Below are 12,429 nucleotides of genomic sequence, written 5' to 3' on the forward strand. Positions count from 1 at the left end.
CACACACACTGCACACACACTGCGCACACACACTGCACACACTACACACACAGCACACACACTGCGCACACAGCACACACACTGCACACACACTGCACACACAGCACACACACTGCGCACACACAGCACACACACTGCACACACACTGCACACACTGCACACACACAGCACACACTGCACACACACAGCACACACACTGCACACACACTGCACACACGCACACACACAGCACACACACTGCACACACACTGCACACACACTGCACACACACACACACACACACACACACACACACACACACAGCACACACACTGCACACACACTGCACACACACTGCACACACACTGCACACACACTGCACACACACACACTGCACACACAGCACACACACTGCACACACACTGCACACACTGCACACACACAGCACACACTGCACACACACTGCACACACACTGCACACACACTGCACACACTACACACACAGCACACACACACGCACACACACACACACACACACACTGCACACACACTGCACACACACTGCACACACTACACACACACTGCACACACTGCACACACACTGCACACACACTGCACACACTGCACACACACTGCACACACACTGCACACACACTGCACACACTGCACACACACGCGCACACACTGCACACACATTGCACACACAGCACACACACTGCACACACTGCACACACACTGCACACACTGCACACACACTGCACACACACTGCACACACACAGCACACACACACACACTGCGCACACAGCACACACACTGCACACACTACACACACAGCACACACACGCACACACAGCACACACACACTGCACACACACTGCACACACTGCACACACACTGCACACACACAGCACACACACTGCACACACACTGCACACACACTGCACACACACTGCACACACTACACACACACAGCACACACACTGCACACACACTGCACACACACTGCACACACTGCACACACACTGCACACACTACACACACCGCACACACTGCACACACACTGACACACACTGCACACACAGCACACACAGCACACACACTGCACACACACTGCACACACTGCACACACACTGCACACACACTGCACACACATTGCACACACTGCACACACACAGCACACACACTGCACACACAGCACACACACTGCACACACACTGCACACACTACACACACAGCACACACACACTGCACACACACTGCACACACACTGCACACACTGCACACACACTGCACACACACTGCACACACTGCACACACACTGCTTTTCTTATGGCAGAGACAGACATGGGGTGAGCATACACTGCACACACTGGTTTTCTTATGGCAGAGACAGTGTGGGGTGAGCACACACTCCACACACTGCTTTCCTTATGGTGGGCACGGCCCTCCCCTTGCTGCAACCCTGGGGAGCTCTGGCCAGCAGCCCTACCCTGGCCACCCCCTCCTCTCTGCATCCCCCAAGGTAGGATACAAGCCCACATCTGACCTCCTGCTGGCTTCAGTCACCTGTTGCTGCAGCAGCTGGAAACTCTGGAGCAGACAGGAGCAATGGCCCTGTCAGCAGGGCTGGGACTGGAGACAGCCCTGCAGGCTTCAGTAAAGCACTGGGAGCAGCTCAGCCTCCAGCCACCCCACAAGTTGTCTGCACTCAAGCAGCCCCTCAGCAGCCCCAAGCCAAAAGCCAGGCTGCCACAGCCCCTCCCTGCCCCTAGGCCCAGCAGCAGCATCTGCAGGGACACCTGTGCAGGCTGCAGGAGTGCTTGGCCCCCCTGACCCCCCTTGAACCTCTGTGGTTGTGCTGCACTCACTGGTGTCCTGGAAATCCACATCGTTGCCGATGTTGGCGTTGCCCAGGCGGTTTGTCATGATCTTGAGCTGCATGATTTGCTGGCGGATGGTCATGTCTGGCTTGGTGATGTCCACCTCCACCTCTGGGTTGTTAATCTGGTTAGCCAGGCCATCCCCCATCACCTCGGGCAGGTAACTGGGAAGGAAGGCAGAAGGTTTAGATGTCTGCCCCCAGCTCAGCTCTTCCTACAGACACCAGGGATAAGCCAGGCTCTGTGAACCCCAGAGAGGCTGCAGGCAGTGCCACTTCTGGAACAGGCCCTGCAGCTGGTGTTTGCTGGACAGCCCAGCTCTCTGGATGGCTGAGCCATGCTGCCATGGCCAGACCCCAGCAGAGGGGTCTCAGCTTGCAGGAGGTGGCTGGGCAGGGCAGCACCCCTGTCCCAGCATGGGGAGGGATTTCCTGCAGGAAAGGCACAGGGCTTGCTCTCAGGCTGGTACCAATGGGCCCACAGTGACATATGGAACATCTCTGTCCATATGGGAGGCTGAGGAGCATTTAAATCCCTGCTTGGTTAAACCCTGTGGAGACTGACCCCCTGGGACCACTGAATGGCCCCAGCCCAGTTTGACCAGACTGGCTCCCAGGGAAGCTTAATTAGCTGGGAGCTGTCAACCAGAGCTGCACTGCTGCCTTCCACAGTGCCCTGGTCCTCCTGCTCCTGCAGATCTGGGACACTGCTGGCAACAGTGTGAAATATGGAAGAACTGAAGGTGTTGACTTCAGGCTGGCAAAGCCAAGCCCAAGAGGACTGCAGAGAGAAGAGGAGAAAGGTGCATGTCCAGCAGCTGCCAATCTCCCCTCAGCCATCCTTTAACCTTGGCTGGGTTGGAACTGTTTCTGCAGCTGTTGGATGTCACCCAGGTGTCCCCCCTCAGAGGGAGCAGCATTTCAGAGCAGGTATGGATAGAGGGATGTGTATGCAATTCTCTGCAGCAGCTCTGGAGCTTGGGTGGTAAATCCAGCCCTGCTGCCTTCTGAGTGCATGTGGAATTGCAGAACTGCTTCCTTGGTAGAAAACTGCACAGTTACTTCCTGGTGAGTGCATTTCAGTGCTTAACCCTCAACACACAGCAAAATGACAGCAGGCTTGCCATTCCCAGGTACGGGATTTTCAGAAATGCAGCCTTTCTATGGACAGGCACAGACTGCTCACTCTGAACAAGCAGGGCTGGCTGTGGTGATGATGTGTAAGTGCCTTTTCAAACCCTTCCTCTAGCCCAGGTTGGTGCTCCTGGCACTGTGAGCCACTCCATACCTGCCCTTGGTCATCCCATTCCAACATTTGTCATCCGACACCGAGCTGGCCATTACTTTTTTGCTGCACAGGCTGCTGGGCAGGGTGATCCAGTACGTCTTGAGAGCTGTCAGATTCCCTTTGGCATCTAAAACCTGTAAGCAAAGGGGATGCTCAGGTCCACAAGAGCTCTGGGGTGCCCCAGGGCAGAGGAAAGTATAGGGATTCTGCATATTTTTTGTTTTACCATCACAAAATCTGTTTTTATGCAAAATAGGATGTATCATCAACCTTCCCCTAAAGACCAATCATCAACCCAAGTGCCCAAGGCTAAAGGTTACATGCCAAGCACCGCTCCAGTACCACAAGACCAACCAGGAGAAGACCATCAGACCAGGGGCCTCTTCAGGTAAGTCTGGCACCAAATCCCTGGGAAATTGGTTATCAGCAAATTGGTTATCTATTGGTTATTAGACCCAACCCTGCAAAGGCAAGAAGAGCAGGTGTGCTGGGTTACAGCAGCCCCTGATGATCTGATCTCCAGCACCCCAGCACGGTGTGACCTGGCCTGCAGGACCAGGCTCAAACCCACCAGCATCTCCAGGGCCTGGGCAGAGGACTTGGCTTCCAATGTCACCTTCCCCCGTCTCTTCTTGTCCTCACTACTGGAGCCTTTTGTGTTGATTTTGGGATTTCCACAGCCTTGGAATACCTGAAAAACAAACCAAACTCTCTATCCCATGTTCTGATGCCATTCCTTTAATTATTTAATACTACACAGCTATGGGTTTTTTTCCTTCTTAAGTATATTTATCCTTCCTATTGCCAAGATTCTCAGAGATTCTGGCTTAGTTTCTAGTGCCAGATGTGTTTTCAGCACATTGTAACTGGTTTTGGTTACCACTATCAAGCAAAATATTCAGCAGTAACACATGTTTTTGGATGAGCTGCCAATATTGATATTAAATTATTTATAGCAATTTTATCGGTTCTTCTTATGACTGGAAAATAAAATCCTGGGAAGAAAAAGATGGGAGTTGCTCACACTCATTGCATCAGTGGTATGGGCTTCAAGACTACAGAGCATGGGAGCTTCACTGATGGACAACAGACTGATGTGGGACTATCCCCATGACTCCTACAATCAACATCCCCTCTTGGGAAATCAGTGTGCCTCCAACAGGGCACTGCCAGGACAGCAGATGTGCCACAGTCTGTCAGGTTGGATGTTTCAGGGACAAATGAGGCAGCAGAGCTGATTTATCTGTTCTCTTCAGGTACCTCCTATCATCCTAACTACCTGCCTGGGTGGGCTTTGTAGCCAGAGGGCAGCAGAAGCACTTGGAAGGTCCAAACCCTCATACCTGGCCTCTAGGGTGACATGAAGGTGTCCTGGAAACTCCTGCTTCTCCCAGCCTCTGCATCAGCAGTCCAGGCAGCTGCACATCACCAGGGCTGGGCAGCTGAGCCTCACTGGTGGCAGGAGAGCTCACAGGGCCAGGCTGGACAAAGCACCAGAGCTCAGGAGGGACCTGTCACTGTCAGTCTGAGTCAGGACGTGCCAGCCTTTACAAAGGAAGCCACCTGATTTGAAAAGAGGGCTCCAACCTTGTTGTGGTGCCAGAGTGCTGTCAGAAGCTGTTGATAAACTTGCCTGGTGTCCCCTTGAAGCAGAGGAGGCAGGGCCAGGCAGAGCTCTGCTGACACAGCTCGTGCCACCTGCTGAACGCGCTGGCTCGGGCATTCTGACAGCCAAGTGCCAACCCGGCCAGGAGCCCTGTCCGTGCGTCTGAGGGACACTCAGCCTCCAAAGGCCCTCCTGGGGTGCCCTGTCCTGCTGGCCAGATGGATCTGATGACTGCAGCAGTTCAGCACCAAGCCAGTTTGTTTGTTCATCAGTCTCATTAGCTCTGTGCAAAAAAACCCACCCTGAAAAGTGCATGGAGAGCATTTTCAACTTGGTTCTACCACAACAAAACCTTGGTTTCACTGCTGTATCTTGCTGGCCCCTTCCTAGGAGACAAAAGTCTGGGGAGGTGTCCAGGACAGGGGCAGCTCTAGCACAGTGTGGTACCAAGGTGAACCTCTTGCCATTCTAAGTGCTTCAGGTGAGAAATGCAAACTGCTGCTGGAGAAAACACAACTCCAGCAGACTGAGGGGCCAACAGTCCCTGAATAATGAGAGCAAATAGGTGTCTGCAGCCTCTGACAGCTCCTGCTGCCTGAAATCCAGCATGAGAGCCACAGGGAGAAAGGGGAGTGTGAGGAAGCAGGGAGAGGGCTCCATGCTGCCCCAGAAGGCTCAGTACCACAAGTGCTTCTTTAGAGCTTTACCCAGATCCCAGGACAGCCTGTGACAGGGTGGCACCGGGGCAAGGGCCACTCCTGGCTCCTCTCAAAGGAGGCATTCTGTGGGGAGGAGTGCACTCTGTGCAGGTGCAGCTGCAGGAGCCAGAGGCTGTGAACTGCCCACCCTTGGCATAACAAAGGGCACAGGACCTGTGGCACCAGCCAGGTGACCAGGCACTGAGAGAGCCAGGGGAGACTTCTGCATGCTTGGACTGTGAGGGGATAAAAGCCCAGGGGTTCCTTTGCTGGCCTCAGAGACACCAGCTCAAGGTTTTTTTGTGTTACTGTGCTGTGAATAAATTGTTTTATGGAAGGAGACTGCCATGGGAAACCTGGGATGGAACCAGTGAGGAGACCTGGTCTGGCTGTGTGAGTGGGGTGTGCAGGAGGCAAGCAGGGACCTGGGGGTTGTGACCTGCCACTCCCAGGGGCTGCAGGGACAGCCTCTGATGGTGGGAGAGCGGCTGCCAGATGCCTCCTGACTGCTCAGACTGGGAGGTTCACCTTAACAGCAGTGCCCTTGGCCTGGGTCATGGCCTTGGCTCTGAGATGGCCAGGACTGAACTCAGCTGACCAGAGCATCCTTCATCTGATGGCTCTGCCATGCTCAAAACCAGAGCACAGAGCTTGGCAGCTCCTGCTCTCTGCTAGCTGTGCCACCAGCAGACTGCTCCTGCTCCTGGTCACCAGGTCATACTGAGGAGCTTATCAATCATGTTTGGTTGCTCCAATCAAACACCAGTGAGACTGTTTAGCCCCTTTCATGTCACCAGATTTACTGTATTCCCCTTGGAAACACCTTTCTTTGCAGATGATGCTATGTTTTCCCACACCATGGATTTGCTTTTATGTGGAAAGCCTCAGTCTCACCTAATGAGGGAAGAAAGAACATTGCCTTTCATGTCAGAAAAGAAACCTAACCCAGCACTTGGATGCACTCTGCTGTTAGTGCTTTGATGTGTGCCAGTGAATTCCTGTTTGCCAAGCAACACCTCTGGCCCTTCCCTTCTCCAAAACCCAGTTAGGACCTGTCTCATTTCTTTCATCTGCATCTCTGCCCTGACTGTGGGATAGCTGCAGGACCTGGGGAGTGTCAGGGCAGAAGGCAGGAGCCCTGGAGGGCTGCTTTTGTTCCCAAAGCTTCTCTCACCTGCAGCTACAGAGGTGACTGTGGTTAAGTGGATAAATATACTAAAAATAGAAGACCAACAGAAGAGATCTTCATGATGCATACTTCTTGGGAGACAGGTGAGCCTCAGGAGAGCCTGGTTTGTACTCTCCAGATGGACTGCCAGATTGCAGCTCTGTCCCCTGGCACAACCTGATAGCCCAGTGTTTCCACTGCAGAAGATCCCCTCGGGGCAGGTTAAAGCAGCTGCCTCCTGTCATTGGGGACTGTGCACTTTGTGTAAATGCCTCAGCTCAGCCAAAACAGCTCAAAACTCTTCAGCACAGACGGCTCTGACAGCAAATGGCACATGCACCCCTCATCACTGTGTATGCAGTCCCACCTCCTGTGCCTGTAGCCAAAGGAGGCTGGCTGGATGTGGCAGGGAGCACCTGCAAAGGTGGAGAAAACAACTCTGCCTGTGTTAGATGGTAGGAAACCAAGGTAATTTATCACTAAAAGAGTGGGCATTTGCTCACTTTCACTCTTCCAGTTCAGCTGAAGAGTGAGCACAAAAGGGCACCTGGTCCTGGCAGTGGCACATGATGGCAGGCCCAGGCACACTCTCTTACCTTGCTTGTGATGGAATCCTTGTTTTCCTGCAGGTTGGAGATGGCTTCAGCAATCCTCATGTGGATGGTGCCTATGACAGTGTCCACGTTGTAGGGCCCGTCGATGCGATCGGCCACGCCCATCAGGGAATCTGCAGAGCAAGGCAGGCACAGCTCTGGGCAAAGCAATCACTCTGGGCAAAGCAAGGCAAACATCAGCTCATGCTGTGTGGGAGAAACTGCTGGGCCCTTGGCAGGTCTCCTTGCTGGGGGACACCTCTCCATTTCCACCACTGCCCAGGTGCACTTTGCTTTCCCTACTTTAGGTAGGTACAGCCACTCTCTGTGGCAAAGGAACCTCCTGCAAATGGTAAATACACTTTGGGTAGAGTGTTCGCCCAAAGTAACCGGTATTTCCCTGGGGGATACAGAAAGGAAGACCAGAAAACTGGTGCAGAATTATTAGGAAACATCAATACTTGGCCTCGCTTTCCTCACTCACTGCATGTCTTCAGCAAAGCACTGCAGCCAGGAGAACGTGGGACAATTGGGGTCAATAAGGTGCCAGGGACAGTGGATGTGGGAAATAGCTTCTGTGGCAGTGAAGGAGGGAGAAAAGCAGTAATTCTTCTCACCTTCACCTCTGGAAGGACAACAGCCAGGGAGATCTCAGGCTATACAGGTACACAAGCAGACCAGTATGCCCACAGCTAACTGGTAAACAGGACAGGGAGAGACTGAGGGCTGCCTCAGCTCCTCTTGGAAAGCTCTGCTGTCCAAGCACTCCCACCTGCCCTGCAGGCTCCTGCTTGGGTGGCTGCTTTGGGACTGTGCTTGGCTTACTGCTGGATTTTGGATGGTTGGATTACTCTATAGAATTTTCTATAAATCCATTTCCCACAGCTAACAAAGAATTACCAATCTCTGCCTACCCCCAGAGACAATTCTCAGCACTCCAGTTGGGTCTGAAGGAAGGACAGCCTATATGCTCTCAACACAAGGAGGTAAATTTTGGTAACTTTTTGTATTCTGGTAAATAAAATCTCCTCTAACACTGAAAAGCTTGCAGTTTAATTTTGCTGCCACTCAGGGGTTGTGGTATCATCTTTGAGACTGTATATTTCAGACAAATAGTGCCTTGCAGAGGCACTGATCTTGAGATACAAACATTTAAATCAAAGGTTGCACCCCTAAACAGTGATAAATTATATCTGAACCACTTACTATAAAAATCTCCCTTAATTTGACCTGCCCTAATTTGTCAAACTGAAAGAGTAACTCTGTTTTTAGTGTAACAAAATCATCTCTGGCTACGCAGAAGGGCCTGGAGAAGGGTGAAGGAAGGACACCACCAGTGAACTCCTGCCTTTGACTCCATCATTTGCTCCCATCCTTGATCAGTTTGTGACCTCTGACACTGAAATGTAAAACTGCAATTTGAATGAAGCTCCAATTTCCTCCTAGCTGTCACCCCTTGACAGTGTCTCTTGGGAAGAGGAAGCCAGAATAAATGCAAAATGCACATGGAATTGTTTCCCTGTCAATCAAGGAAAGCTGTACAGTGGTGTTTCAGGAGGGGCTGTCACCCTGCCAGGAGAGAGTGACAGGAACAGCTGGCTGGCTCTGGTCAGAAAGGCCAAAGGGCCACCAAAGCCCTGGGGAAGGGACAACTCCTCCCCTCCTTTGCAGCAGGCTCCCAGTTGCTCCCACAGAGCATTTCCCGTTAGCTGTGGCACAGCTGGCCTGGGCACCTCTCCAGGCAGCGCCTGCTCTGCTTCCCCATCCGTGCTGCAGTGTCTGTCCCTCGAGAGGCAGGTGACACTCCTTGACTTTGCTGGGGTTTTTGTCCTTAATGCCAACCCCGAGCCAGCCTGGGGGCTGCAGCTGGGGCTGAGCTGGCAGTTTTGCTGCCAAGGCAAGGCAAAACAAGGCCAAGGCCAAGGCCGTGTCCTCTGGTGCTGCCCTCCCTGAGGCCAGGGAAGCAGCAAGGCTCCCTCAGGTCTCAGATCACTGCAGCTGTGCAGGCACGGTGGGACAAAGAGAGAGGAGCTTGCTGGGCGATGTTGTGTGGGCACAAGGAGCTCTGAGAGCTTCGCCAGTGCAAAAAACCTCCCTGAGCCTCCCACTGCCCTCTCTGCTCGCCAAGCACAGCCCCAGGGAGCTCCGGGGTGATGAGGGGCAGCTGTGGCAGCTGCAGCAGGGAGAGGCCATCTCACCCATCAGGTACTTCCACTCGGTGCTGAGGTCGGCCTGGTTGGCCAGGCAGCCCTTGACCACGTTGAGGCAGTAGTTGTTGCAGGGCCTCACGCTGGCCATGCCGCGGCAGTGCGGGCAGTACATCAGCTTCATGATGGCGCGGGTGCACTCCTGGCTCAGGGACACCTGGGGGGACAGGACAGGGTCAGCACAGGCTGCTCAGGGGCATGGGGTGAGCTCCCCCTCCCCTGGGCTGAAGGAGCTGGCTGTGATCTGAGAGGCAGCACAGCCCCTGGGGAATGGACCAGGGAAAGCCATTTCCCCTCAGTGCCCCTCCTTCCCCAGCCATTTCCCCTCAGTGCCCCTCCTTCCCCAGCCATTTCCCCCTCAGTGCCCCTCCTTCCCCAGCCATTTCCCTCCTTCACTGCCCCTCGTTCCCCAGCCATTTCCCCCCTCACTGCCCCTCCTTCCCCAGCCATTTCCCCCTCACTGCCCCTCGTTCCCCAGCCATTTTCCTTCAGTGCCCCTCGTTCCCCAGCTCCTCCTCCCTTCTGGGGGACAGGAGCTCCGGGGCAGCTGCCGTGCCTCAGGCTGTGTCTGAACCCCGGCTTCTGGGAAAAACCTGAGAGCACCATCCCCCCTCAGCCAGGCCTGGTGGCCACAAGGACATCTCGGCCTGTCCACCAGCTGTGACCTGGACCCTGACACGTGCATGTGTGCCCCTGGAGCTTCTGCCATCAGTGCCACCACCTTCTGCAAGGTTCTCTGCCACTGTCTGCAGACACAGCTGTCCCCCACACTGCACCTCCACCTTCGTGCGGGACGCACAGTGAGGCCCTGGACACAGAACCCTCTCAGCTGGCATCCTTGGAGAGCAGAATAGGCTTGGGGGAAGACTTGCACATTTCCAAAAAGATGGGCACTTGACACTGGGAAGTGCTGGCGCTCTGTGAGCACTTCAGGAACTGCAGGCAGACCTGGGCCAAGCCACGCTGTGCCAGCAGCTCACAGGCCCTGCACGTGCAGCTGGCTCTTTGCAGGACTCTGGAAATGGCTCTGCCACCTGAAATTAAACCACCCTGGTCCTGCAAGCACAGAGCCAGCAGAGAGAGGGCCACAGCCTCAGCAGCACAGCAGTGTCCCCCCAGCCCATCAGGCACGGGCCAGTGTCCCCAGCTGCCGTGGGCAAGGGCTGGCAGTGCACTGAGGGGTGAATAACAGCCTGGTAGGCCCTGCTGGCACAGCTCCACCTCACCCTGTCTTGTTCTTTTCTCTTTTGTGGTAATTTTCTGTCTTTGCTCAGATCCATTTGCAATTCCCTTGTAAATATTTTAAAATAATTTACAAAAGAGAAACAGAATGTCTGTATGAAGTCTCCCTTAGTTCCAGATACTTGACACTCACAAGGAGCCCAGAGGGGAGAAAAGTGACAGAAGGGGCAAATCTTGAAAGGAGAAATCCCTGGGCCTCCAGCTGCAGCTGCAATGCTGAGAACTCTCTTTACTACTTGTGAAAAATACTTTGAATGTGGCGTTCTGGGGGACTCCAGATTCAATTCTGTACCCTTGGGAGAGTGTGAACATGCTGAGCCCAGTACCAGAGGCTGTATCAGAGAAAATCCCTAAGCTACCCCCTCCTGAAGCTGCCTATGTGGTAGCTCCTCGCTTCCAGTACACTTTGGAAAACAGATGCTGGATGGTGCTGAGGCTTTATTGGGCAGGAATGCACTAAAATGACCTTGTGAGAATCTTCTTCAGGATGAGGACAAAAATTTCTAAGTTTCAGAGAGAGAACCCAAGCCGAGCCTGCTTCCCTGGCCTGGCAGCCCAAGGGGACTGAGGATAAACCTGTGCTGGAGGGGCTGAGCCTGGCAGGACCCCCCCGCATCCCAAAGCTTCCTGGGGCAGCTCTGGGTCCCTGTCCTGGACAGCTCCTGCAGGCAGAGCCGGCTGCCGTGTGCCTGTGCCACCAGGAGAGGGAGGCTCTGTCCTGCTGCATCACACACACACTGCACCTTCAGCACAGGAGAACCGTGCAACCACCACGGCCTCAGCACTGCAACAAAGCACAGCGACAGGCAAACAAAGGAGGAGCTCATTTTTCACCTCAGGGTTTCAATAACCACGGCTGAATAGTGGCTGAAAAGACACCAGGTAAGAGCACGTTCCATGCCAGCACAAGCTGTAGCTCCAGACCTTCTGAAACCAGAGCACTCACACAAAAAACAGGGATGCAGATGGGAAAGGAGCTGTGACCTCCCCTTCCCCAGGCAGAGCAATCACCAGCGTGACACAGTGACACTCACAACCCAATCTTGTACCCTGCCCAGGCCATCAGCTCCTGAACACAGCTTGTTCCCTGTGCTGTCCTGACACAGCCCATGGCTGCTCATTCTGCTCATCCAGCTGTGGCCACAGTGCACTGTCACCTCCCACTGCACAAACTGGGACCTGGGGCAGAGCTAAATCCTGAAATGTGGGGCTTCCCACAGCTCTGAGGGCAGCCAGAGCATCCCACCATGTGCCTTTCCCACACACGTCCCTGGTTGCACTGAGCAGATGTTTGGAGCAGAGGGAGCTGAAATGCTCTGGAAAACAGGAACACAGCTCTGCCTGCAGGACACACCCCTGAGGTGCTGCTGGCCAGCCCCCCCAGGCTGAGAGGACAGCCACCAGCAAGGACACAAAGCTGCTGATACCCTGCCAGAGCCCATGGCAGCACTGGGAGAGGCAAGAGACAGATTTTGGCTTAGAAAAGTATCTCCAAGGCCCCGTGCTGCAGAGAGCTGCCTTCTGTCCTCCTCCCCAAGCCACTGCCACCAGCCACACTGCCCATCACCAGCCACACCCCCGTGTCCATACCCCTGCAGCTCCTCTGGGATGCTGCCATCTGCCTTGGGGCAGTGGGTGCAGCCAACAACGGTGCCTGAGCTCAGTTTCAACTCCTGAGAGCACGGGAGGAAAAAGAAAAGTACTTGTGCACCTCAGTTTCTGGATGCCAGAGGGTGCACTGGCAGCCTGTCACTGTCACCAGGTGGCT

The 12,429-nt window shown here is 54.2% G+C and overlaps 1 protein-coding gene across 1 annotated transcript in view; it reads right to left on the reverse strand.

Moving 5' to 3' along the window:
* Positions 1–12,429, reverse strand: part of GPC1 (glypican 1) — a 207,598-nt gene that overhangs the window by 4,064 nt on the left and 191,105 nt on the right. The window contains exons 4-8 of the mRNA XM_030954227.1: positions 9,411–9,576; positions 7,216–7,346; positions 3,719–3,838; positions 3,148–3,281; positions 1,849–2,024 (exon numbers count right to left, since the gene is read on the reverse strand). Coding sequence (XP_030810087.1) covers positions 1,849–2,024; positions 3,148–3,281; positions 3,719–3,838; positions 7,216–7,346; positions 9,411–9,576 — 727 coding nt within the window. The remainder of the gene's footprint in view (positions 1–1,848; positions 2,025–3,147; positions 3,282–3,718; positions 3,839–7,215; positions 7,347–9,410; positions 9,577–12,429) is intronic.

Source organism: Camarhynchus parvulus, chromosome 9, assembly GCF_901933205.1.
Source record: "Camarhynchus parvulus chromosome 9, STF_HiC, whole genome shotgun sequence".
In the NCBI taxonomy this organism is placed as follows: domain Eukaryota; kingdom Metazoa; phylum Chordata; class Aves; order Passeriformes; family Thraupidae; genus Camarhynchus; species Camarhynchus parvulus.